General features: G+C 37.7%; 2 protein-coding genes and 2 pseudogenes across 2 annotated transcripts; 2 read left to right on the forward strand and 2 right to left on the reverse strand.

Moving 5' to 3' along the window:
- The first annotated feature begins 548 nt into the window (after positions 1 to 548).
- On the forward strand, positions 549 to 6394 carry LOC120187183 (protein phosphatase 2C 29-like). Its single transcript, XM_039190969.1, has 4 exons — positions 549 to 2456; positions 4337 to 4450; positions 4847 to 5111; positions 5757 to 6394. Exons 1-4 carry the CDS (start codon positions 579 to 581, stop codon positions 5879 to 5881), a joined length of 2382 nt encoding a protein of 793 aa, XP_039046900.1. The 5' UTR covers positions 549 to 578; the 3' UTR covers positions 5882 to 6394.
- Positions 6395 to 6759: 365 nt separating this feature from the next.
- LOC120187185 (pentatricopeptide repeat-containing protein At5g46580, chloroplastic-like) lies at positions 6760 to 9005 on the reverse strand. Its single transcript, XM_039190970.1, has one exon. The coding sequence runs from the start codon at positions 8952 to 8954 to the stop codon at positions 6858 to 6860; it is 2097 nt and encodes a 698-aa protein (XP_039046901.1). The 5' UTR covers positions 8955 to 9005; the 3' UTR covers positions 6760 to 6857.
- A 5636-nt stretch (positions 9006 to 14641) lies between these two features.
- LOC120187186 lies at positions 14642 to 15927 on the forward strand (annotated as a pseudogene).
- Positions 15928 to 18801: 2874 nt separating this feature from the next.
- On the reverse strand, positions 18802 to 22119 carry LOC120187184 (annotated as a pseudogene).
- Between the last annotated feature and the right edge of the window lie 724 nt (positions 22120 to 22843).

Raw genomic sequence — 22843 nt, forward strand, 5'->3', positions numbered from 1 at the left:
TGACACGTTAATATTATCATTCAGTTTTAAACGACAATGTACCGAACTAAAACCTAACCTAAACGTTAGGTATGATTTTGAGAAAATAAAGTTTGGGGACCAAAACGAAATAAAATAAATAATTTAGGTACTAAACATATCGTTTACCCATAAAAAATAAAAGAATCGGTGTGTGGACCCCAATTGCACATCTGGCAATCCTTGAGGACCCCATTGGTTTGCCCATGTGGCATCCTGGGTGGACCTTTTGTCTCCGGTTGATGCATTTGTCAATCGCCACATGTAACCGTCAGCCGAGAGCCAAGAAACAACCGCTGAGAATTAAAAAAGCAGAGAAATTTCAAACTGGAGAAAGAAGTCCACTCAGATAGTTTAAATTAAAAAAATGGAGAAGAAGAAGAAAAAACAAAAACCAAAAGAAAATTCAAATTACATATAGTTTCCTGTTTTGGTTTTCTCTCTTGCAGAAAAACAGCAACACCTCTCTCTCTCTCTCTTTATTTTTTTATATATATATTTTTTTCATTTTTGGAAACTCTTTGAATAGGAGAGGAAGGGAGTGGAATGAATCAAATGTGATGGGAAGTGGAGTTTCTACGCTCTGCCCTTGTTTTAATCCGGTGACAGACCGGTCAAACCGGCCGCCGGAGAATCATGCGGACCTGATATTCGCTGAATCGGAGCCGTTGGATGAGACCCTTGGTCACTCCTTTTGTTATGTTCGATCTTCCAATCGTTTCCTCTCTCCGACTCCTTCCGATCGTTTTGTTTCTCCTTCGCACTCTCTGCGTTTCTCTCCCTCGCACGACCCGAAAAACCGAACCACACCCGAAACCCTGTTCAAGGCCATATCCGGAGCCTCCGTCAGTGCGAATACCTCCACCCCCAGAACTGTCCTCCAACTTGACAACATTTACGACGATGCCACTGAGAACACCCTCGGTTACGGCGTGAAGAGCAGCATCGTTAGCGGGAATGGCTTCGAGAGCACTTCATCGTTTTGTGCCTTGCCACTGCAGCCGGTTCCACGTGGAGGAGTTCATGAGCCGGTCGAGCGGAGTGGGTTCTTCATGTCGGGTTCGTTAGAGCGCGGGGCTGTTTCTGGTCCACTGGAGACCAACCCGGGTCCTGAAGGGGGAGTAAATTTCTCGGCACCGTTGGGTGGCATTTATGTTAAGAAGAAGAGAAGGAAGAGCATTTCGGGGATCTTGAGAAATTTCTCCGAGAAGAAACGGCCTTGGGTGGTTCCGGTGTTGAATTTCGTAGGTAGAAGGGAAAATTCCGGCGGCACGGAGACGGCGGCAGCAGAGGCGGAGGAGAAGAACTGTGGGGATGTGCAGTGGGCATTAGGGAAGGCCGGGGAGGATCGGGTTCACGTCGTAGTTTCGGAAAAGCAAGGGTGGTTGTTCGTTGGTATTTACGATGGTTTTAATGGGCCGGACGCACCCGAATTCTTGATGGGTAATCTCTATCGAGCTGTTTTCCATGAACTTCATGGTCTTTTTTGGGAACTTGATGAAGATTCTGAAAATAAAACTGATAATGAAAACGAAGCTGAAAATAAAACTAACCAACCCAACATTTTAATAGCTACAAATAGTTTAAATAAAACTGATAGTGATACTGCGAATCGGATTAGTTCCATTGAGGAGGTTGTGAGTGCAGGGCAGGGTTTAATTGGGGAGAATGAATCGAGTGGAGTGGTACAGGACAGGGTGAGGAGGGTAGCATTTGAACCCGAGGGGACTGAGGTTAGGAGGAGGAGGTTATGGGAGTTTCTAGCTGAGGATGACCCGGAAGATGGGTTGGATCTCTCAGGGTCTGACAGGTTTGCGTTTTCGGTGGATGATGCAATTACTGTGAGTAAAGAGGGTTCTGCAGTGAATAGAAGGTGGTTGCTGCTGTCAAAATTGAGGCAGGGATTGTCAAAGCATAGAGAGGTGTCTGGGAGTATGTTGTTTCCATGGAGGTTTCGGTTAGAAGAGAAGGAGAAGGTTGAGGAGGTAAATAATAGAGTGGAGGAGAGGGTTCAAAAGTCTGGGAGGAGAAGGAAAGAAGGTCCAGTTGATCCTGAATTGGTTTTGGGGGCTTTGTCTAGGGCTCTAGAAGTCACCGAGTTAGCATATTTGGATATGACAGATAAGGTGCTTGATACAAATCCAGAGCTTGCTTTGATGGGTTCGTGTTTGTTAGTTGTTTTGATGAGGGATGAGGATGTGTATGTGATGAATGTGGGCGATAGTAGGGCAATTGTTGCACAGTATGAACCAGAAGATGTTGGTTCCAGTATGGAGGGAAGAAAGCACGAGGAAAATGGATCAAGCATGAAGGGTATAATGGAGGAGACACTGGCACCGGGTGACAACACAATTAAGCCAGTTAATGAGGGTTCTGCTCGGTCCATGAGATTGACCGCACTGCAACTGTCAACTGATCATAGCACCAGCATTGAAGAAGTATGTTCTGAATATTGAAAAATCGAGTGCATTTTTTGTTTTCTGCCATTATCTTTGAGTGCTTAAAATCTTCATTTTTCATTAAAACGATTATGTTGCTTGACAATTTTCTTTGCTTAAGCTGGTATCAATCTCCTGAGTTGTATAGGTTTGGATTTTATGTTACTCAAGTTTTGCTTCATGGCTGATTTCTATATCATTAGGAAAATAACAGTTACAACTCATAGACTGCTTACTTTTTATTTTTACTTGAGTTTCTTTGAAAGGTTTAATGATTTACTGGAATGTTGTGTGTAAATTGTTGTTCCTTTAGTAATGATATAGTTTTCTTCTGAACACATTAGACATGTAGTTCCATTTACCTCAGTTATGCCTTTAGCCATTGCATGTGTCATTACCTACATATTTGAAGTATTTCAAATTCTACTTTATTCTTCTGATTTTGATAGGTAAGGGGAATAATTCAGGGAGTCTAGTTTTAAGCCGATGAGATTCTTGTTCTGGAATGACCTGTGCAGTATCAGTGTTGGCCTTAGGGGTGAGCAAAACTCGAATCAATTCGAAAAATCGATTTTTTCCCCGATTTTTCGACTTGATTCGACTCGAAAAAACTCAACTTGAATTGAGTTCGAATTGCAATTTCATAAACTAGACTCGAAAAAATTTCAAATTCAAATCGAGTTGTAAAATGCAACTCGAATAACTCGAAATTTTTAGTAACTAGTGGATTTATTTTCAAGTTTGACTCGAGTCCTTGGCTTTGTATAATTTATGTATATTACATATGAAAAAAATATGAAGAAATATATTTGTATTGTATATATAGTTATAGAAAGTCACTTAAATTGAAATCAAATAATATTATAATATTATAAACATTTACAATTAAATTTAAACAGAAACTCAAAAAATCGACTCGACTTGAATTTTATAAACTCGAATCGACTCGAAAAAATTTCAAATCAAATCCGAGTTGTAAAATAGGACTCATCAACTCGAATAACTCGAAATTTTTTGACTCGACTCGATCGAACGCTTACCCCTAGTTGGGTGCACTTGGAGTGGAGCTTTTTAGATTAATTCTTATGCAGATCATGCATTTTGTAAAACATCTCTTATCTGGTCCTTAAGGCAATACGTTATCCGTCATCCTTTGTCTCCCGGAAATTTATCTAACAAAAAGACGGCAGATCTTAGACGAGTCTATTTAAATCTTGTAGAAGTCATTTATACTGCTTTTAAAAACTTCCCTATTGCATATTAAAACTGTTTACTGTAGTTAAATCTTTAGAGTTTTTTAACAAACAGTTTAGAAAGGGTCTTATAGTTTGTTAGAATTGGAAACCTGGTGCTTTTTCAACTGTTTTAAGATTGACTGGCATTTTCATCTGGTGATGGTTTTGAGAGTGATTTACATTTACTTAGCATTTTGGTTCGAAGAAAAAACTAGAAATTTCTATACTTTATTGAGCACAGCTCCAGCAAGCATGTGGGTTGTCTAGGGAAAGGGATCCATAAAGAGATGGATCTGTATCTTCTAGGATGGTATGGAAAATTGATAAGCGTTAAATTTTGGGAATAGACAGTGTTTTGAATTGCAGTCTTTTTTACACGGATCTAGATCTTCTAAAAAATTGGATTAATATATTGTTATTATGGGTTGAAAAGGTCTTGCTCTTGTAATGATGGTATGTAATGATCAATAATAATATTGCTTGGATGTACTTGTCTAATGATGAATGATATATTCCTTGCTCACTCAAATTGCAGCTTCTTTGGTGTTTGTTGTTTCAGACATCAAAGAAAGATTATCAGTTGAATCTGTATTTAGCTCTAATTTATTTGTTGCATTTGCTGAATTTGACTTTTAATTTGTGCAGGAAATCATAAGAATCAAGAATGAACATCCAGATGACAGCCAGTGCATTGCCAATGACAGAGTGAAAGGTCGACTTAAAGTTACTAGAGCATTTGGTGCAGGATTTCTTAAAAAGGTTCTTCACATGCCTTTTCACTATTAAAGTGTTGAATCTTATCTATGATAGATTGTGTTTAACCAAGGCATTGAGTGGCTTATGAATTATTTACTGTGAATAAGCTATAAAGGAAACCCAGAAGGTTAAGAAGAGTTCAAATTTACTTGCCTTTTCTCTGGGGAAAATTAATTTTTTTCAGACCAAAGTAAAAAGGAATCGTTATCCAACATTTTTATGTAAATGTTTTCAAATGCCGCAAGTACAAATTATGCTTTTATTTTGCGGGTGAGAGAGAGGGGGGGCTGAAGGAAGACTGGGAGAGGAGGAAACAGGCTTGTATCACATGTCATATCATGTTAAATATTTAAGGAATACAATCAGCTTAGGCAATAACATGGTCCCATTGTTTTGCAGCCCAAGTTGAATGATGCATTATTGGAGATGTTTCGTAATGAGTACATCGGTACAGCGCCATATATATCCTGCTCGCCTTCTCTTCATCACCATAGACTTTGCGCCAGGGATCAATTTTTAATCCTTTCATCTGATGGATTATATCAGTATCTGAGCAACCAAGAAGTGGTTTCTCTGGTTGAGAGTTTCATGGAAAAGTTTCCAGATGGAGACCCTGCGCAACATCTAATAGAGGAGGTTCTTATGCATGCTGCCAAGAAAGCTGGTAAACATTCTTTCTGTAACTTGCTTATTATCCCTGCTCCCTCGTCTATAATGAGAAGAACTAATTATAAGATTGAATGGGAACTTATTGATGTCAGTGGATCGCCACATGGGGATGATTTCACTTAGATGGGATCAGTGTAACTAATCTATTTCTGCTGTTGCCTTGCATAACGTGGTTACCTGTGGCTTTTGCTTAAGTAGTAAAGGTTTCTACAGTTCAGTTCCATTATGTAGGCAATTATTTATTTGAAGTGTGTAGCACTGCATTTTGGTGTTTGGGTTACAAGGATAACATAATCTTCAGTGGCATATTGTTCTTTCCATCCCCTCTATTCTCTTCTGGATTTTAATCCCGTTTTTACCAATATATATTGTGTTGAAGGTTGGACATCTCAAATTCAATCCATTAGAATAAGAGGCTGAAAAGCTGGCTTTTCAATTTGGGTTAAACTTTTTAGTCGCTAAAAACAATTGAAGGTTTATCTGTTAAGATGAAGCATGAAAGATTTCGCAACTCCATGATTCATGACACCTTTTTTTGTAACCGAAAAATATTGACACATAAAATAGATTTGCACACGTATATTTTATCTGGCAATCTTTATTCCTAAACTGAATTTTATCTTGGTTTCGATTTCTGCAGGCATGGATTTCCATGAATTACTAGACATCCCTACAGGAGATCGGCGAAAGTATCATGATGATGTTACTGTCATGGTGATATCATTGGAGGGAAGAATTTGGAAGTCATCTGGAAAGTATGTATGAAACTCTTCACATGCTGGGCTCACAAGCAAAAACAGTTGACACAGAACTCAGAAGCTAAAAGTTCTTGAAGTCGAGTTCTTTGCAAGCACTTGGGGGGAAAATATGGGTGCTGGTCCATTTTTGATGGCTCTCAAACTGGTGTTCTTTTAGGGGTCTTACACCATAAGCTTACAATTGGTAGCAGGTAGTCCAGGTGATACTAAACTAAGTCTAATGTTAGATTAGTCATCAGGAGTCGAATAGACCTGGAATTTTGTTTCGGGAAAAAAGGGGAGATCTGGAGATGCGGTTATCTCCGAGACCGAAAAGAAAGATAAGTCTTTTTGTTTCTCAGTTTCTTTAGTTTATCCTTTAAAGACATGCTTTCTTAGAGGTTTTTGCATAGGCGGGATGGTGGTTCAATTCAATGTGCCTTCCTCCTTTTCTTTCTTTTAGAGCCAAAAAGACTAAAAAGTGAAAATAGTTTTCTGTAATTTGGTGGGGTATACAAAAATATTAGATATAGTTACTGAACTTTGATCATTCTCTCGTCCAAAGTTTACCATCTGTACTTTTAAAGGTCGAATTTCCGACATTGCAGTTTCAAGTCCTTTTTCTGCTCATACAAACAACTGCAACTTTATGGAATTCCTTCAATTGAAAATTGATAAAAAGAACATATGGTATTTGCTGATAATCAGCTCTGTAAAACTGGCACAAAGTAAAATTACAAATGAACAAAGCATCCAGCCATTGCATTTTCGAGTCCATTTTTGTGATTAAAATCTTTCTAACTATGCAAACAATTGTTCCATTGGGAACAGAAATGAAAATATATGCCATTGCTGATAATCAGCTATCTGTAAAACTGTTAGAGACTAGAGCTACGAATGAATAAGCACAAGTAGCTACTGCAGCTGGCTCGTTTCATAGCTTATGCTTATCGTAATCAATAGCGAAAACATTTCCAACCATGGTTCATGTCTTTGCAAGTATCTTAAACTGAAACTGAAACGGCGGGTGAGGGAATCCTTGATCGTAACCATGGCACTAAATCCTCCCTTGTTGCCACAAAACAACCAGCTTTCTCTTCACTCTGCCTAAAAGGTGCTGCAAGTTTCTTCAAATGAGAAGCAAATGAATTTGACAGTCCTTGAGAGAATTTATGGGTTCCAGTACCTGTTTGAGCTGAAAACAACTCTGGCAATGCTTCTTCACGGTTAACAGTTTTGGCCAAAGTCCCCATCCACTCTTCAAGAGCCGTCTGTGCAGCACCGACGGAGAGCGATCGGACATCCATACACCATTCATTTGCAGTTTTATTGTGTAAACCTGGGTACAATCCGTACAGGGTTCCAAGATAAAGCAAATCATGTGCTCTCTCATGGAGATTCTTATTTCTGCATATGTCGATCAAGCAATTACAGAACGGTCTTCTGGCATCATCTTTAGTGTCACTAATGATGCCCTTGAACTCTTCTTTAACATTGTCAAGACAATACTCCTCATCTGCAATCGAATTCACAAATGCAACTAACCGAGGATTCGCTTGCTGCAGACAAGCAAGAACTTTATCAACGTCTGCCTTGTTCTCACACCGTGACACGACGGACAACAGGCATCCACAGAGCCTATCATCTGGTTTGATTCCTTGTTGAACCGATACAGAAAATACCCTCACTAACTCATCGATTCTTCCGGCCTTCCCCAAGCACTGAATCAAACAAGTGGCTCCCATTACATTTAGCTCAACACCAACCTCAGACATCTCTTCAAAAATCTCCACCGCCTTACTGACATTCCCGCCACTTCCATATATCTTCAGCATTGCTGTGTAGCTCCAACTATCCGGCCTACAATGCCGCGATTGCTTCATATCCATGAAAAGATGCTCTGCTTCCTCAACTAAACCAATGTCTGCACACATAGTTAACAAAGTATTATACAAGATAAAGTCCATCGGCCATTTTTTCGACTTCATTTCCTCCCATAACTCCAACGCATCTTTCGCCCACCTTGCCTTTCCATATATCTTGGCAAGGGAAGTTAAAGTCTTCTCATTTGGAGTTAAACCAGAATCAAGCAATTCCTGGAAAAGACTTCTTGCTAAACCAGGCTTCCCCGCCTTCCCCATAGCCTCCAACAAAGTATTGTAAACGACCAAATTCGGCCTGACTCCGAGCGACTTCATCTCTTCCAAAACATACCTAATACCATCATAGTCTCCAGCTTCACCATACATCTTTGCCAAAACAGAGAAAGCTATGGGATCAGGTCTCCAACCACTAGCCACCCCTCTCTCATATAAGCTAACTACTTCCTCAACCTTACCCAATTTCGCATAAACATCTAGAATAGCAGAATAAGTGACTTCATCAGGCATCAAACCAGTTCTATACATTCTCTCAAACCATTCTACAGCCTTATCAAAGAGATTGCATCTTTTGGCACAAGTAATAATGGTCGAATAAGTAATGTTATCAAGTGGGATCTCATTGCTTACCATTTCATTAGCAAGCTCCTCAATGAGCTCAAACTGCCTCCCAAACCTCAAAGACTTCATGGTGACATTGTAGAATATGGTTTCCATGGGAAACAAATTCTTGGTCTTTAACCAGGTGAAGAAAAGGTGAGTCTTTTGCCATGGTTTCAAGCTGTTGAGGATCAGAAGTGCATTTTCTAGAGTGGGTTCAAGTGGGATTTCGTCGAGAACGGTTAGGAAAGCATCTTCACTGCAATCACTCAGCTTCTTTGCAAAGAGCTTCAGCTCCCCGACTTTGGGATTGTGTGCATAAGGAGAACGCGTTTGCCTTTGAAGTGAAATAACGGATCTTTTAGGCTTGGTGGGGTTCACCCATGTGGACTTTGGCTTCGACAAGAGACGAGCTTGGTCCTTGTCGGGAAGGGTTGTGGTCGAAAGTGGCCGGAGTTGCTCCGATAAAGATGGGGTTTTTGTAAAAGGTGGGTTTTGGGGAGGTTTTGTGGAGTTGCAGTAAATGGTGCGTTTTCGTCTGGTGAAGAAGATGCGTCTTTTGGTATGGGTTTGAGGGATGGGAAAATGGAGATCAAGAGCAGTGGATAGAGTAGGAGCCATGGGAGAGTGTTTTGAGTGAAGGAATGAGGAAAATATCTGATATGGCTTTCTGTATATATGGCGGTAGATATGCCATAGATATTTTGGTTATCTTATCTGAGAACACATCAAAACCATATAATGGATTCATTCCATTCCACAATTTAAGTTATTTTTACAATTGTTATGGAGAGCCAATCTGGGAAAGATATGTTAGTTGCTATGCTGGAGTTAAAGTAAAATATTTAACAAGTTGAATCAGCATTTATTTATTGATGTTATTATTGTTATAAATTTTAAAAAAATCATAAATTTAAGTATTTTTATATTTTATTAAAAAAATTAAAAAAATCTAGGCGCATACAATATAGTACATGTTTAAAAATTCTCAATTACTTAATAACGAAAACTCATATTTCTTACTTATACGATGCTCAAACTTCGAATCTTAAAAAATGACTACAAATCCTTAATAATTAAGGTTACTTGATTTAGATAAATTAATATATAATTTAAATATAATAATTTATATCTTAGAAAAATAAAAATATTTAAAGATTTGTAGATTGTTTATTGTAGTTCCATGAGTTATGGATAAACATTGATTAGGTTAGATTGAGATTTTATTCATTTAAATTTGATTTGAAATTACATTTCTTCATCTATCATCTAACTCAATTTTGATTTGAGGAGATTTCATCCAACCTGACCCAAAATCCATTTTAATTATTGAAAAAATATTATTACAATTATCTTTAAATATTTGAAGGACATAAATATATGTTACAGTAAAGTATATAAATTATTATCGACTATAAGATGTTGTTTTATTGAATCGAATGACTATTAAAAATTATAATATACTAACACCCTGTCAAGTTTCCTGACCAAATAGTTAACTTCATGCTTATTGGACCAGATGAAAGTAGGTCCAAAATAAGGGTGATCCTCTAACTCTAAATCCCTCATACACCACCTTCAAGTCCTCCATCTCAGAAGAAACTTGCATATCCTCTGAGTTAGAACTCTCAGTAACATTAGCAGTAATGTTAAAATCACCTCCTTGAACCAAGCAGAACTACCAACCAAGGCACCAACCAAATTTAATTGATGCCACAGCCTTCTCCTAGTCATTCCATTGTTATCTCCATATACTGTTGTAATAACAACCCCTTACCACATAGACTGCCCTGAATAGTAACATATTGGTCATCCACATGTACAACTGAAAAGCTCAAACCTTCCTCCACATCACCCAAATTATCCCATTCCCAACAGCAACATAGTTCCAGCAATAATCTCGATCACTAATATACTTAGCAACAATGTTACTAGCCTTATGCTCCCTAACCCTTGTCTCGCACAAACAAAAAACCTCAACATGCAAAGCCTCCACTTTGTGCATCACTTGGTGAGATATGTTTTTTGGATCTCATGTAGAATTTCAAGCTCCTGGGATCTCAGATCATTGCCTGGCTGTGGTTTGATATTCGGAGGAATGTTTAGCTTCTAGGCCCAAGCCTTTTATGTATTTTAATTTTTGAGCTGGGTATCCTGACTTTCATGAGATTGTTAGGAATTCTTGGGAGGGGCCTGTGCAAGGAGATCCTATGCAGGTCTTCTTTTGCTAGTTAAAGAGGCCGAAGCCTATTTTGAGGGACTTGAATAGGAATTTTTATTCTGATATTTCAGGGAGAGTTGTTGGGAAAAGGGAGCAGCAGAAGAAACTTCAAATAGAAAATTTAGTAAGCCTTATTTATGGAATTCAAATGTTGAGAAAGAGCTTCAAGTTGAGCTTGCAGAACGGAGAAGGTTGAGGGGTTGTTTTTTCAGCATAAAGCAAATGTGGATTGGCTTCAAGATGGAGATCAATGCACTAAGTTCTTCCACTCTCAAGTTGCAGTTAAGAAAAAAAGCAACACAATTAGAGTCTTGGTGGATGAGGGTAGGAACAAGTTGGAGACTTTTGAGACTATGTCTGCTGAAATGGTGCAATTTTTTACTAAACAAATTGAGGCCATTAATGATAATATTCAAGGCTGTGATGCAGATTAGGAATCTGATGGGGTATTCTTTACCTACTAGTGGTAGTAAGGATTTGGTTAGAAAGGTAACTAGGGAGGAGATAAAATGTGTTGTCTTTGGCCAAGGGAAGAACAAAGCACCAGGTCCAGATGGTTTTACCTTTGGATTTTTTCAATTTGCTTGGGGAATTGTTGGTAGGGATGTCTGTGTTGTTGTGGAGCATTTTTTGACACATCTGAGCTGCTCCCTGCTTTTAATACAAATGATATCACTTTGGTTCTTAAAATTCCTAATTCTAGGATGACTAAGGACTATAGACCAATAACTTGTTGCTTTGTTGTCTACAAGGTAATAACTAAGACTCTGGTAGCTATATTGACTAATTATTTTCCTGGTATGATCTCTTAAAACCATTATGCTTTTGTAAAGGGGAGATGTATTGAGGATAATGCCCTCATTGCACAGGAATTAGTTACAGGGTATGGTAGGTGTTATATTGCACCTAGATGTGCTATTAAGGCTGACTTGCAAAAGGCCTTTAATTCCTTGAGTTGGGGCTTTCTGCTAGTTGTTTTGGAAGGGTTGGGACTACCTGGTAGGTTCAAAAACTGGATTGAGGCTTGTGTCACTAATTCTAGGTTTTCTATTGTTTTCAATGGTAGTCTAATGAGGTTTTTTTAAGGGTAAAAGGAGTGTTGATGATATTGTTAATTGTATTAAAAGAATTGTGAGACTAAATGTACTTAGGAAGGTCATTAAGAATGATGTGGTTAATAGAGATCTTTGTCTAGCTTGGGGGATACATTTTTCATAGGGGATGTTAGATTGGGAAGGCATTGCTTTGTAGCAGTATGTTGACTGATTTTTGGATAATAGATTGAGAAACTTATCCCAAAAAAAATTATAATATAGTCAACTGAATATAGGATGTTGTTTTGTTGACTCCCACAACTATTAAAAGTTACAAAATGGTCATCCGACTATTCATATATTCTAAACTCGTCATTTTTCGTTAAAAAATTGACGTTCGTCTGAACTGGACGTTGACCTATTGACTAAGATATGATGGAAACATATTTTAACTTTGTCTACTGGCGACATAATGTTTCAAGCACTAACTCGACGACATAATATGAACGGAGAGTCAATCCAAAAAATACAGTTCAAGCGATTATGAGATCAAATTTTATCATATCTTAGTCAATAATTTAATGTGCAGCTTAGACGGCTGCCAATTTTATAACAAAAAATGAGAAGTTTGAAACATATGAATGGTCGGATGACAATATTGTAACTTTTAATAGTCGTACGACTCAATAAAACAATACCCTATAATTGAATACCATTTTATAAATTTCATTAACCGAGAGACTCAACAAAATAAATCGAGAGATAATTTATGTACTTTACCCAATATATTATCGAATTGGATTGGACATAATATCATTTTCACCGTAATAGATATTTGACAAGTAAGGAAGTTGTGGCACTGGTATTCGTTTCCTTTCATATCGTCCGTCGTCACCAACATGTTTCCGTGTTTGCTCCAAGACATAATCAACCACATCAGTATTGCAGCTGCAAACACAAAGCAGAAACATTCTTAAAACGTCTTCATACATATTTTATTAGCAATTATAATAGAAAAAGACAAATTAAAAAGTGGGAAAACACTTGGTATTCTGAATGACAACGTCTAAGAAATGATATTCCATTAACATCTTTAATCTTACCCCATGTTAGCATTTGAGTAAGGTTGAACACTGAATTTAAAATTCGAGATCTATTTGTTTGGTAAAAAACTAAATTAAAAAGGACATAAATGAATGAAAGTAAATTTATATGGACTCGGCTTTTCAGTTTTCAGCACCCATTTTCCTTGAATGTGAAAAGCAAAAAAGTACCACCAATTGTTGTAGGAGATGAGGCCATAGAATTACTTATGAGCTTGCTTAAAGCAAGGCTTTTACCTTATTGGGAGTAGCTTAGACCAATAGGTCAAGAGGCCACTTTGGCATCATAATTTCTCCAATTGTTTTAAATTGTCAAACGTTAAATATCTTTCTAATTTTATTAATAATTTTTTAAAAACTAATACACAATTAACCTCTTAATTATGTTAACGGTAATAAATTAATTTGGGCGCGAAGTAGCTAGGTAAGTGTAAATGGGTTCAAGCTTTATGGAATTTAGTGGCAAGCTTCAGACAATAAATCTCAGCACTTTAGGTGCGTTTTGTCCAACCACTATATATTACTCATCCCACAACCCTCTGTTTTCATTACATTTTCACTAGAGATTTGGAGTACTTAGGCTCCAATTCTGGGTTTTGTTTTCTTGTTTTTGGTTGAACGATCAATAAACTGATCGCAGAGTTGTCTGTTTTGAGTTCTGGGTATATGTTTATAATCAAATTTCTTTTCCAATCCAACATTAGTTTGGCATAAACAACTGAGGGGACAACTTTATATTTCAAAGACGATGATTCTGCTATGTACAGGGTGCATTAGGGTATCAAATAGCGTTCCGAAAACGTTACAGCGGTCGTGATATCGCGGTCGCGCCACCATCCGAAACCGTTATTCATAGTTTTTGTGGTGGATCACGGATGCACACCGATTACGACCGATTGCACCCGTAATTTAATGGGAAACGGACGATTGCGCCGATGACGGGACGCAATCACCATTATTCCAACCGTTACTACAAAAAAAAACTTAAGGAAAGATGATTTTTTTTGTGTTCATCGTCATCAAACCTGTATTTTTTTCTTTCTTTTTAAATTCACGTTTTTTATACATGCATGTTGAGATTTAAAAGGAAAAAGATAATGGAAAAGTAAAAAGTAAGAACAAACATGTTTTGCGGGTCTCGCCAGAGTAGAATTCACTGTAATAAGAGAAATGAATCTTTGTCAGAACTTAAGAATACGAAGAAAAAGATAAAAACATTCACGCTATGGATTTAGACAAAAAAACATGTTATGATTTTGGAGTTTTTTACTTATTTTTTATATTGAGGATTAAAATATTTTAAGGTTTATTAGGCTTAAAACAAAATATTTTGGACCCATTTTTTAAAGTAAGTTATAAAATATATATTTAAGTAATATATTAATTTTTCATCCCTTTACTTTTTAAAATTTATAATTTAATATATAGTTTAAAATGTAAACTTTAACTTTTGTTTAATTTAATTTTAATTTCAGTAATTTAAATAATAATGTGTTCACAATGTTATCATAAATTAATTATTTTATCTTATTACCGGAATTTTAAAGTCTTTTATATGGTTAAACTATATTATATATGTCATTTTAGCTTAGAAAACATTCTAAAAATCATTAAAAATGACTCCTTATAATTATAATTATAATTATAATTATAATTATAATTATAATTATAATTATTATGTTTTATGATAAGTTGTGCGAAATTTAAAATAATTCACGACCACGGCAACCGCAGTGACCGCGATGGCTTCTGTTATGTCTGTAACAGTAATAAACGCGACGCGACCGAAAACACGACCGCGAACGCTATTTAAATCCGTGAGTGCATTCTTTGGAAATTGTACTCGGTTCTTGAAAAAAAAAACAGTGTTGATAAAAGCTTTTATTTTTGGATTTTCCAGATTTTTATTAGAAACAGCTTTGGCTTTTAGAGGCAGATTTTTGTTCTTTCATGGGAGGGGCTTCACTGCCACCAGGCTTTCGGTTCCATCCCACTGTCGAGGAATTGGTAGGCTATTACTTGAAAAGAAAAACTCAAGGACTTGAAATGATTCCTGTGATTGATTTTTATAAGTTTGAACCTTGGGACTTGCCTGGTATACTATTCCTAAATTTGTTTTTCACTGGTTTTTTTAAGTGGAGAAATTAAAAATGAATTCGTTTCGCGTTTTGCAGAGAAGTCGTTCCTTCCGAAACGGAATATGGAATGGTTCTTTTTCTGTCCGCGGGATTGGAAGTGTCCACACCAAAGCTGGCTACTGGAAAGCTACGGGGAAAGACAGGAAAGTGGTGTGTCAATCTTCTGTGAGTGGCTACCGGAAGACACTAGTTTTCTACAGTGGACGTGCCCCTTTAGGAGATCGAACGGCCTGGATTATGCATGAGTATCGCCTGGCCGATGAGACTTCTCGAGGATCAACTAATCAGGTGAACGCATAAAACATATATGGACATGATTCTTCATTTCTTTGTCCTTGCATTTCGATTCATTGAAACGATTATATGACCGGTTGATTCAACACTGTTCAGGGAGCTTTCGCCTTGTGCCCTGTTGTGAAAAGGAATGAGCTGAAGGCAAGTGATGCTCCTGGAGAACCGGAAGCCAAGGGGGTCGGAAGTAGTTCGACTGGTGTGGAACTTACCGTGACAAGGACCTACAACCAGCCATTGAGCAATTCTGGTGACATTTCGTGTCCACCAAGTTACCCTAATCAAACGAGCAATTATTCAAGTCGTGGCACTTCTCCTTGTGAAGTCACCCTAGTGCCCCCGTTTGAGCCTGTTTCTGTCAATACCGAGCCAGGCAGCGTTTGGGGCTCGCCTGATCTAATTTTTTATTCTTCAAAGGTATATAACTTGTTCTGAAGGAAGAAAAATCGAACTCGAAGATTCAGTACTTGTTAAATGTTTCTTTAAGTTTCTTCTCTTAACAATTCATTGGCACATGGCAGGATTATCCACAGGTATGCGAAACAACAGCCCAACACTTTCCACAGCATGAGTTTCCGAGCTCAATGACCCTGTGGCAGCAATAAACAGACCAAGTTCTCCCCTAGTTCATCGTACTCGAATTTCAGGGAAATCGAATATGATGATCTCGGTCGCATCTGCTGCATGTCTCCTTACTCAGGACATGCAAATTACATAGATTTCTATGGCAATGAAGCCAATGACCCGTCCGGTTTATTCGACTACATGAACCCTTTCTTAAAAAAAGGGAGGAGGAGATCATGTTAGCTCTTTCTTTGGTCGCAAGGAGACAATTTGGTGGTTGTGGTGTAGGGTGATCCTTACCGGTATGATTATGAATGACAATGCCTGCTTCGTCTTAATCTTGAACCGATCAATCTCTAAGACAACGACTTTTAACGTTGGTTCTTGGAGTAATAAACAATATGCACAAACCCCTTCACTGCTATCAGATTGTATCAACTTTGCTGTGTTTTTGTTGTATTATGTACTGGTCACTGCAATGCCAGCAGCTAAATGTTATCTTTCATAAAAAGGCTTACATACTTTCTGATAACATTCATGGGAGCATTTGATGTTTTGAATCCTTATCCAATGCTAAATGGATCTTAAACCAGAAAATTCAGGTGAATGTTTGAACCGAGGAGAGTTTACTTAATTTTTTTCAACATTAATCATTAATCAGAGTTGTCAACTTCAACCTGTTGCTGTCAAATTTGCATGAAGATTTTGAAAAAAAAAATGCAATATTCGCTAGAGATTTAAAGTTGAGAATGAACTTCAGTCAATTGTCATACGCCCATTTTGGCCATTTCTATCAAGTGTTTAGCTTTAGACAAAACACTTTCAACTTTTGATCGGCATTCTATAAACTCAGTGGGGGTGTACTTCATCTAGACCGAGTTGTTGAATTGTATTATTCACATTTTGGAAGCCTTTTAGTGAGTTGGTAACTCAGTATCCTTTGAACTTCTCCAAAAAATACCACCTCAATAGGAATGAGACATGCACCAGTTGATGCCACAGCTATAAACGTTGTATTTTTTTTTGTTGCCATTTTCTCCACATAATTGCCTTTCAGTTCCCATTACTGCAATGCATGTTACTTCAAGCAAGTTATCTGTACCGATCACGAAGGGTCATTGTTATAAGACCTGAACCCTGAACCATATACATTGCAACCTGAAATGAAATTTGGCGGTGAACCCACAAAGTAAAACAAACATAACCAACATAAGATTAACTCAATGAGAACTAGCAACAAGGTGTAATCCATCAAGCTTCATCATCCCTTTACTTTGCCAAGAACATTGTTAAACAAAAATATATAATTTAGTTTAGGAATGCTTTCTTAAAAGGCCTTATATCCCTAAACTAAACTCTTTTTCATGACTAGGAAAGTAAATATTCTTCTAAAAGTTAGGTTCTTCAACCTCCCCCCCCCCATATTGCTTATGTTGTCCCTTGGCCCTCGGGTAAGTGTGTGGGCTCTTGTCGAGTTTCTCACCAAATAAACACTTGATTTCGTGGTTCGTCAAAGTTCACTTTTTTATGTTTACACTATGTGATATTCTTCCACCACTAAGAACCGAAAATGAAGTATCAAAAAGAAGAGCACCACTGAGTTAAGTGGTCATGAACTTCAACAAAGTAATCGTTGTCAGTCCAGAAGGGGACAGATGCATAATTGCAGTAAGGGCTCTAAATCTATCAGTATTACAACGGTTCTGGAAAATCCTTTCCGGATTTGTCCCAATAAACTCGATAAGAAATGCCAATGATCCTGCCAACACTGTCCCTAATCCCCTATTCAAGCCTTTGCACAAAGTTGTACCTTTTCAAACAGAAACAAAAAGTTCAACATATTGTCTGTGCATCAAGAAAACTAATGCAGGGCCATGAAAATTTCAACGAGAAAACCAAACTTCTTGTGAATTCCAAGTTTCCAACACAACAACCACTGTCATGACCGCCCAAATCGCACTGGTGCCGATCCCTTTGAACAATGGCTCCCCCATTAGATACGACAGGGAGACCAGCGTCGACGAAAAACCAACCTTGACTGCATGTATCAGCCTCCTAGGATATTCTCGACCAACTTTCTAAGTAGTTCACCACAACCAACGGGGAAATCTCTTCATTTTCCCTGAAAAATCAAGGCGGCGTTCCTTCCAGTTGTTCTTAACCATTTCGGTTTCACCATTACCATTTCCATTCCCACATGAACTCTGGTAGCCATATTTAACAGTTTATTTAAGATCTTAATTTTTAACAAAGGGAGACGTCTCTACACAAAGAAATTGAAAATATACAGTCCGTGGATGAGCATAGGATACTAAAAACAGCTGATATGTGTTCTCAACTACCGTATAAACTTCATTAATGAACTCGCAAGAATCTAAATTATTTCAAACACATTGTTCAAAGATCCGTTAAACCAATGGAAATATAAAGTCAGGATCCAATGCCATTTGCAAAATCCCACAAATCTAGTTGCACTTCTCCTTCTCATGGAAGTTAATCATCGTTGACACACAAAGATTGTGGTTGAACTTGCACCCCAGGTTGACCGAGATGAAACGCCGACGAGGAGACATTGGATTTATTGGAGGATTTGTTTGCCTTTGAAAAATGGTAAGATGTAGTAGTGGTAGGGGATGATCACGGACTACATGCATGAAACTAAGCAAATAATGGCGTTGAAGGTTAACTTGAAAGAGAAGGAAGGGTTAGGCAATATAACCAAAGGAAAGGGCTTGCTTCGTTGTCTTTGGTTTATTTGATTAATGAAATTTAAGTTATTTGATAAAAAAAAATAATCCTTACAATACAGAAACGAAACATGAACTTTTGTACCGATATTATTGTGGCTACATATTATTATGTTTTTCTTTTCTTTTTCTTAAGCTATCTTGAAATATCTTAAAGCCCATTTGGAAGTGGTTGATATCTGCTATATGATGCCAATCATGATTTAACACTTGTCAAATATATTCATGGAACAATAGAAGAAAATAGAAAATTGGTTTCCATTTTGCAATGCCTAAGAACTCGGAAGGAACTCCTTTAGGCCATTGGATAGGGCAAATATCATATTATTAATAGAACATATGAAAGTTTGCTCAATTCAGGTTCTTAACCTGATGTTAAAGTACTAGCACCGTGTTTAGTTTAAGGCAGGTATATGCACAATTGACAACCCAGCATTCTCAACGACGCTAGGAAAATATAACTACATAACACCAACTACGAAACTTTTACTGCAAAGCATTTTCTTAAAACCGAAAATGCGCATTATGAACTAGCACCATAAACACGAATCCTCTGTTCAATCGGCACCCGGCAGCATGGACAAGTAGATTTACCCTTCTTTCCAAAATTGTCATTGCACTAGGCACATAGAACCTGGTGTGTGCAAGGCAGGAAAACAATAGAGACTTCATCTTTTGAACATATTATGCATTCTCTATCACCGTTAACTTCTTTCTCTGAAGAATCCTCTAGTGTATCTAATTCATGAAGCAGCTTAGTAATTGTTTCTCCCTGTGGCTTTGCGCCTTCAGACTTTCCCGTGAATAAATTATCTAACTGATGATTCAATTCAGTAGATTGGGCAGATAGTTTCAGACGAGAAAGCTCCTGCTCAAGTCGTTGGTGATCATCCTTGTGACGCTGAAAGTCTATCTCTATCTTCAGGCGCAAAGCCTCTAGCTTTCTTTTATTACTCACTTCAGTTGCTTCATTAGAGCATCGTTCCTGCTCCACTTGAGTGAAGGCAAGCTCTTTGTCCTTTAACTCCTCTCTCCACTTTGACTGTAGAAGTAAATGACACAGTATAAAACTTATTCAAGGACTCTGGACTAGCACACTAGTCATTTGAGAAAAAAATGGAACAGAAAATGAACATGAAAGGGTCAATCACACAAAAACATAACTACTAAAACCTCCAAAAAAAGAGACAAAATAGAATATAAATCAGATATATAATATGAACTAGAACAAACGCACACTCATAGATTACTAAAAGAAGGGAAACAAGGAAAAGATCAGCCCTCATCCACAAAAAGGAAAAGGGGACATTGAGTTACATGAGAAAAGAGTTGAGAGTTAACACTTCACAGACCGAATTTAAGCAAGTTGAAAATCACACCATCAAGAGTCCCTTTTTGCACTAAGCTCTCTTTGGCTGCTTCTCAGAGAAGGTGCCTCCCTAGGCTGGTCATTTTACACCCAAAAAAATGCATCCTGCCCTTTCCAACAGATCCACCGATCACTTATACTTGTATGTATATGGTACATAAATCCAGAACATGTATTCCAGATTCTAATAGAATCACAATTCACATGCCTGTATAACGTAAAACCTTTAGATATCTAGACTAGTCAGCATATGTAAAGGGGTCCCTAAGTAAATTATTACAAACTCTACAGAAAGAAGAATTCTCGATAGACATTCAAGAAGCTCAATATATCTCCCTCTGTTTCACACCAAGATAACAATAAAACTAAGCCTAAAGAGATGGAGTAGATACGCATTTAAGCATTTGTGTCAATATGTAAAGGAAATTCACCTCTGTTTCTTTCTGATCATGCTCTGCTCGAGCTAAGCATCGTTGAAGATCTTTAATCTTCTCTTTTTCATCAGCAATCAACTCCTGCAACTTAGCTTTCTTTTTTTCCCAAGCCAAAAGCTTCTTCAAGCACTTCTTCTCCCTTTTTGCAACCTCCAGACAGGTTGACTGATTCAGATGCACTCAATTTAGAAGCCTCCATCTCAGCTCTGATTTCTGCATTCTCAGTCTCAAGCCGTCTCACAGCTGCATTTGCCTGATCCACCTGTCCACTAGCCTTCCTCAGTGCATTCTCCATCTCTGACAACCTTTTCATGGTTGAGTCATCTATTGTGTGTTTCCCCTTCTTCATTTGCTGCATCTCTTCTCTCTCCATCCTCAGCATTTTAAGCTCTGTTAGATCACTACTAAGCTTTCTTGCAGCTTGCATTGCCTTTCGAAGAGCCCAGTCCTTCCTCTCTTTCACTTGCTTCTGGAGATCCTTTATCTGATGAAACAGAGAAATTATCATCTCACTTTTCTGATCTTCCCCAACATACTCTAAATTCTCATCAATATTTAAATCACGAAATTTACTCAATACCGAATTAAACCCATCCTGGCTGAACGATGTCTGCGACTCCTCTGATTTCTCAGCAGAAACCTCATCCCCAGCAACAGCCGGAGGGGCATCCCCCCTAGACAATGTGCCCACAAAAACCTGATTTTGTGTCTGCGTTTGTTTTGAATTAGCTCTAAAACTAGCAGCAAAGATTGCAACATTCTTTTTCAACAAAGACTTCATTGAAGGTGAAAGATTGAACCTCTTTGGACACTCGATATCCCTCTGCAAAGTAATTCCAGCATTACATGAAAATAATCCATTCACTGCAAACTCACCTCCATTCCCAAAACCCCAACCACCATGAAATCTACACATTGCCGGTGACATAACACCAACCCCGTTATTATCAACACTCTCTAGGTCATTTGACACCGGACTACACGCATTAGTGGGTGAATGAAGTGATGGAATCTCGATCGTACTAGCCTTACCCACATGAAGATCACTCATAAGCAAACACCACATAGCATCACCTTTACTCAAACCGGGCCTAACTTGCTGCAACAAACAAATCATACCAGCAAGAGAGTATTCCTCCAATTGCCTCAAATCCGGTAAACCAGACTCGGATTCCTCTGAATTACTTCCATTGCTACTATCACAACTACTATTCAAATAAGCCAATGAATTGTGCAAAATATTAGTCAAAACATCCATTCCACCATAGCAATGCCCATTTCTCAATATAGCCTTTAATGCAACATCCTCATCGTAACCTAACAATATAAGCTTAGATATCGCTTCATTGTATAAAAATTCCAGGTTTTCAATAAAATTTCCTCTAATTCTTCCTAAGTGCAATACCCCAAGCCATGATCATTAGCATCGGTACTGTCATTAGGGTTATGATTAGGGCTTTGGGTCGAGTCGTTTACACCCAAATGGAAATTCAAGGGTTTGATACCTGATTCGGGTATGGATTTGGATATTGAAGCTTTATCAAGAAGGCAGCAATGATCGATTTCATGTTTCACCGATCGGGTTCTCCGGGCCGATCGTATATGCTTTTCTCTAGTGCAACCCATCTGCTTATGTTTTCTTTTCTCTCCTTTCTCAATACAATAAAAACAAAACAAGATTCAAAAGAATTTATAATATTAAAAAATGCAAGAAAATATGGCAAACAGATCAAAATACAAAGAGATACAAGAATCAAAAAGGCCTGTTAAGACTATGAGAGACAAATAAGAAAGACTTACGAGATTTGGGTGAATAAAATGGGCTTCTTTGGTTTGAGTGTTCAATGGGGAAAGAGAGGGAGAACTAGGAAAATACAAGAATCCGGCGATTTTTCCAAATCACCCTTTTCCTCTTTATTTTCCTGTTAGACATACTTACATCTTTATTTTTCGATTTAACACATTTTAAAAAAAGACGTGACCCATAAATCACGTCTTACTTTAATGTGACGTCACCTGACAAAAGGCGCGACCCATACATCACACCTTATGCTGACATGGCACCACGTTGGGGAATGCGCGGTGCATGGGTCGCACCTTCTACCACGTAGAATATAGCGCGGTGCATGGGTCGCGCCTTCCTGACAATCTAACAAGCGTCAGGATAGCGCGTGCATAGGTCGCGCCTTCTATTTAATTTCAACAACCACCCGACCGTTCACACCTCATCCCAACCCTATAAATACTTTCATTCTCAATCATTTTCATCATACCAAAATTCTCTCAAATCATCTCAACTTCTCTCAAATCCTCTCAACTTAAGGTATATTTTATTATATTTAATATTTTGTTAGTATTTTATTTAATTAATTTTTTTGCAGTTATAAAATGAAAGACGATTTGCTTCGTTTGGATGAAAATCATATATCTCGACATTTTGTTGATACCGTAACATTTTTACATTTTAATTTAATTTAAATGATTAGTAATAATTTATTTGTTTAATTTTTTATTATTAGTTTATAAATTAATTTTTGTAATTATTAATATTTTTAGGAGACTGACCGAATATTGGATCCTTTTATCCGGAACCTTAAGTTAGCGATACC

This window comes from Hibiscus syriacus, unplaced genomic scaffold, assembly GCF_006381635.1.
Source record: "Hibiscus syriacus cultivar Baekdansim isolate YM2019G1 unplaced genomic scaffold, ASM638163v2 tig00113722_pilon, whole genome shotgun sequence".
Classification (NCBI taxonomy): Eukaryota; Viridiplantae; Streptophyta; class Magnoliopsida; order Malvales; family Malvaceae; genus Hibiscus; species Hibiscus syriacus.

What these genes read in the sequence shown, in the direction of transcription:
- LOC120187183 (XM_039190969.1), top strand. Translation starts at nt 579, where the DNA reads ATGGGAAGTGGAGTTTCTACGCTCTGCCCTTGTTTTAATCCGGTGACA. An exon ending in ATAGCACCAGCATTGAAGAA is followed by an intron (nt 2,457 to 4,336) that starts GTATGTTCTGAA and finishes TAATTTGTGCAG; the next exon opens with GAAATCATAAGAATCAAGAA. An exon ending in GCATGCTGCCAAGAAAGCTG is followed by an intron (nt 5,112 to 5,756) that starts GTAAACATTCTT and finishes CGATTTCTGCAG; the next exon opens with GCATGGATTTCCATGAATTA.
- LOC120187185 (XM_039190970.1), bottom strand. Translation starts at nt 8,954, where the DNA reads ATGGCTCCTACTCTATCCACTGCTCTTGATCTCCATTTTCCCATCCCT.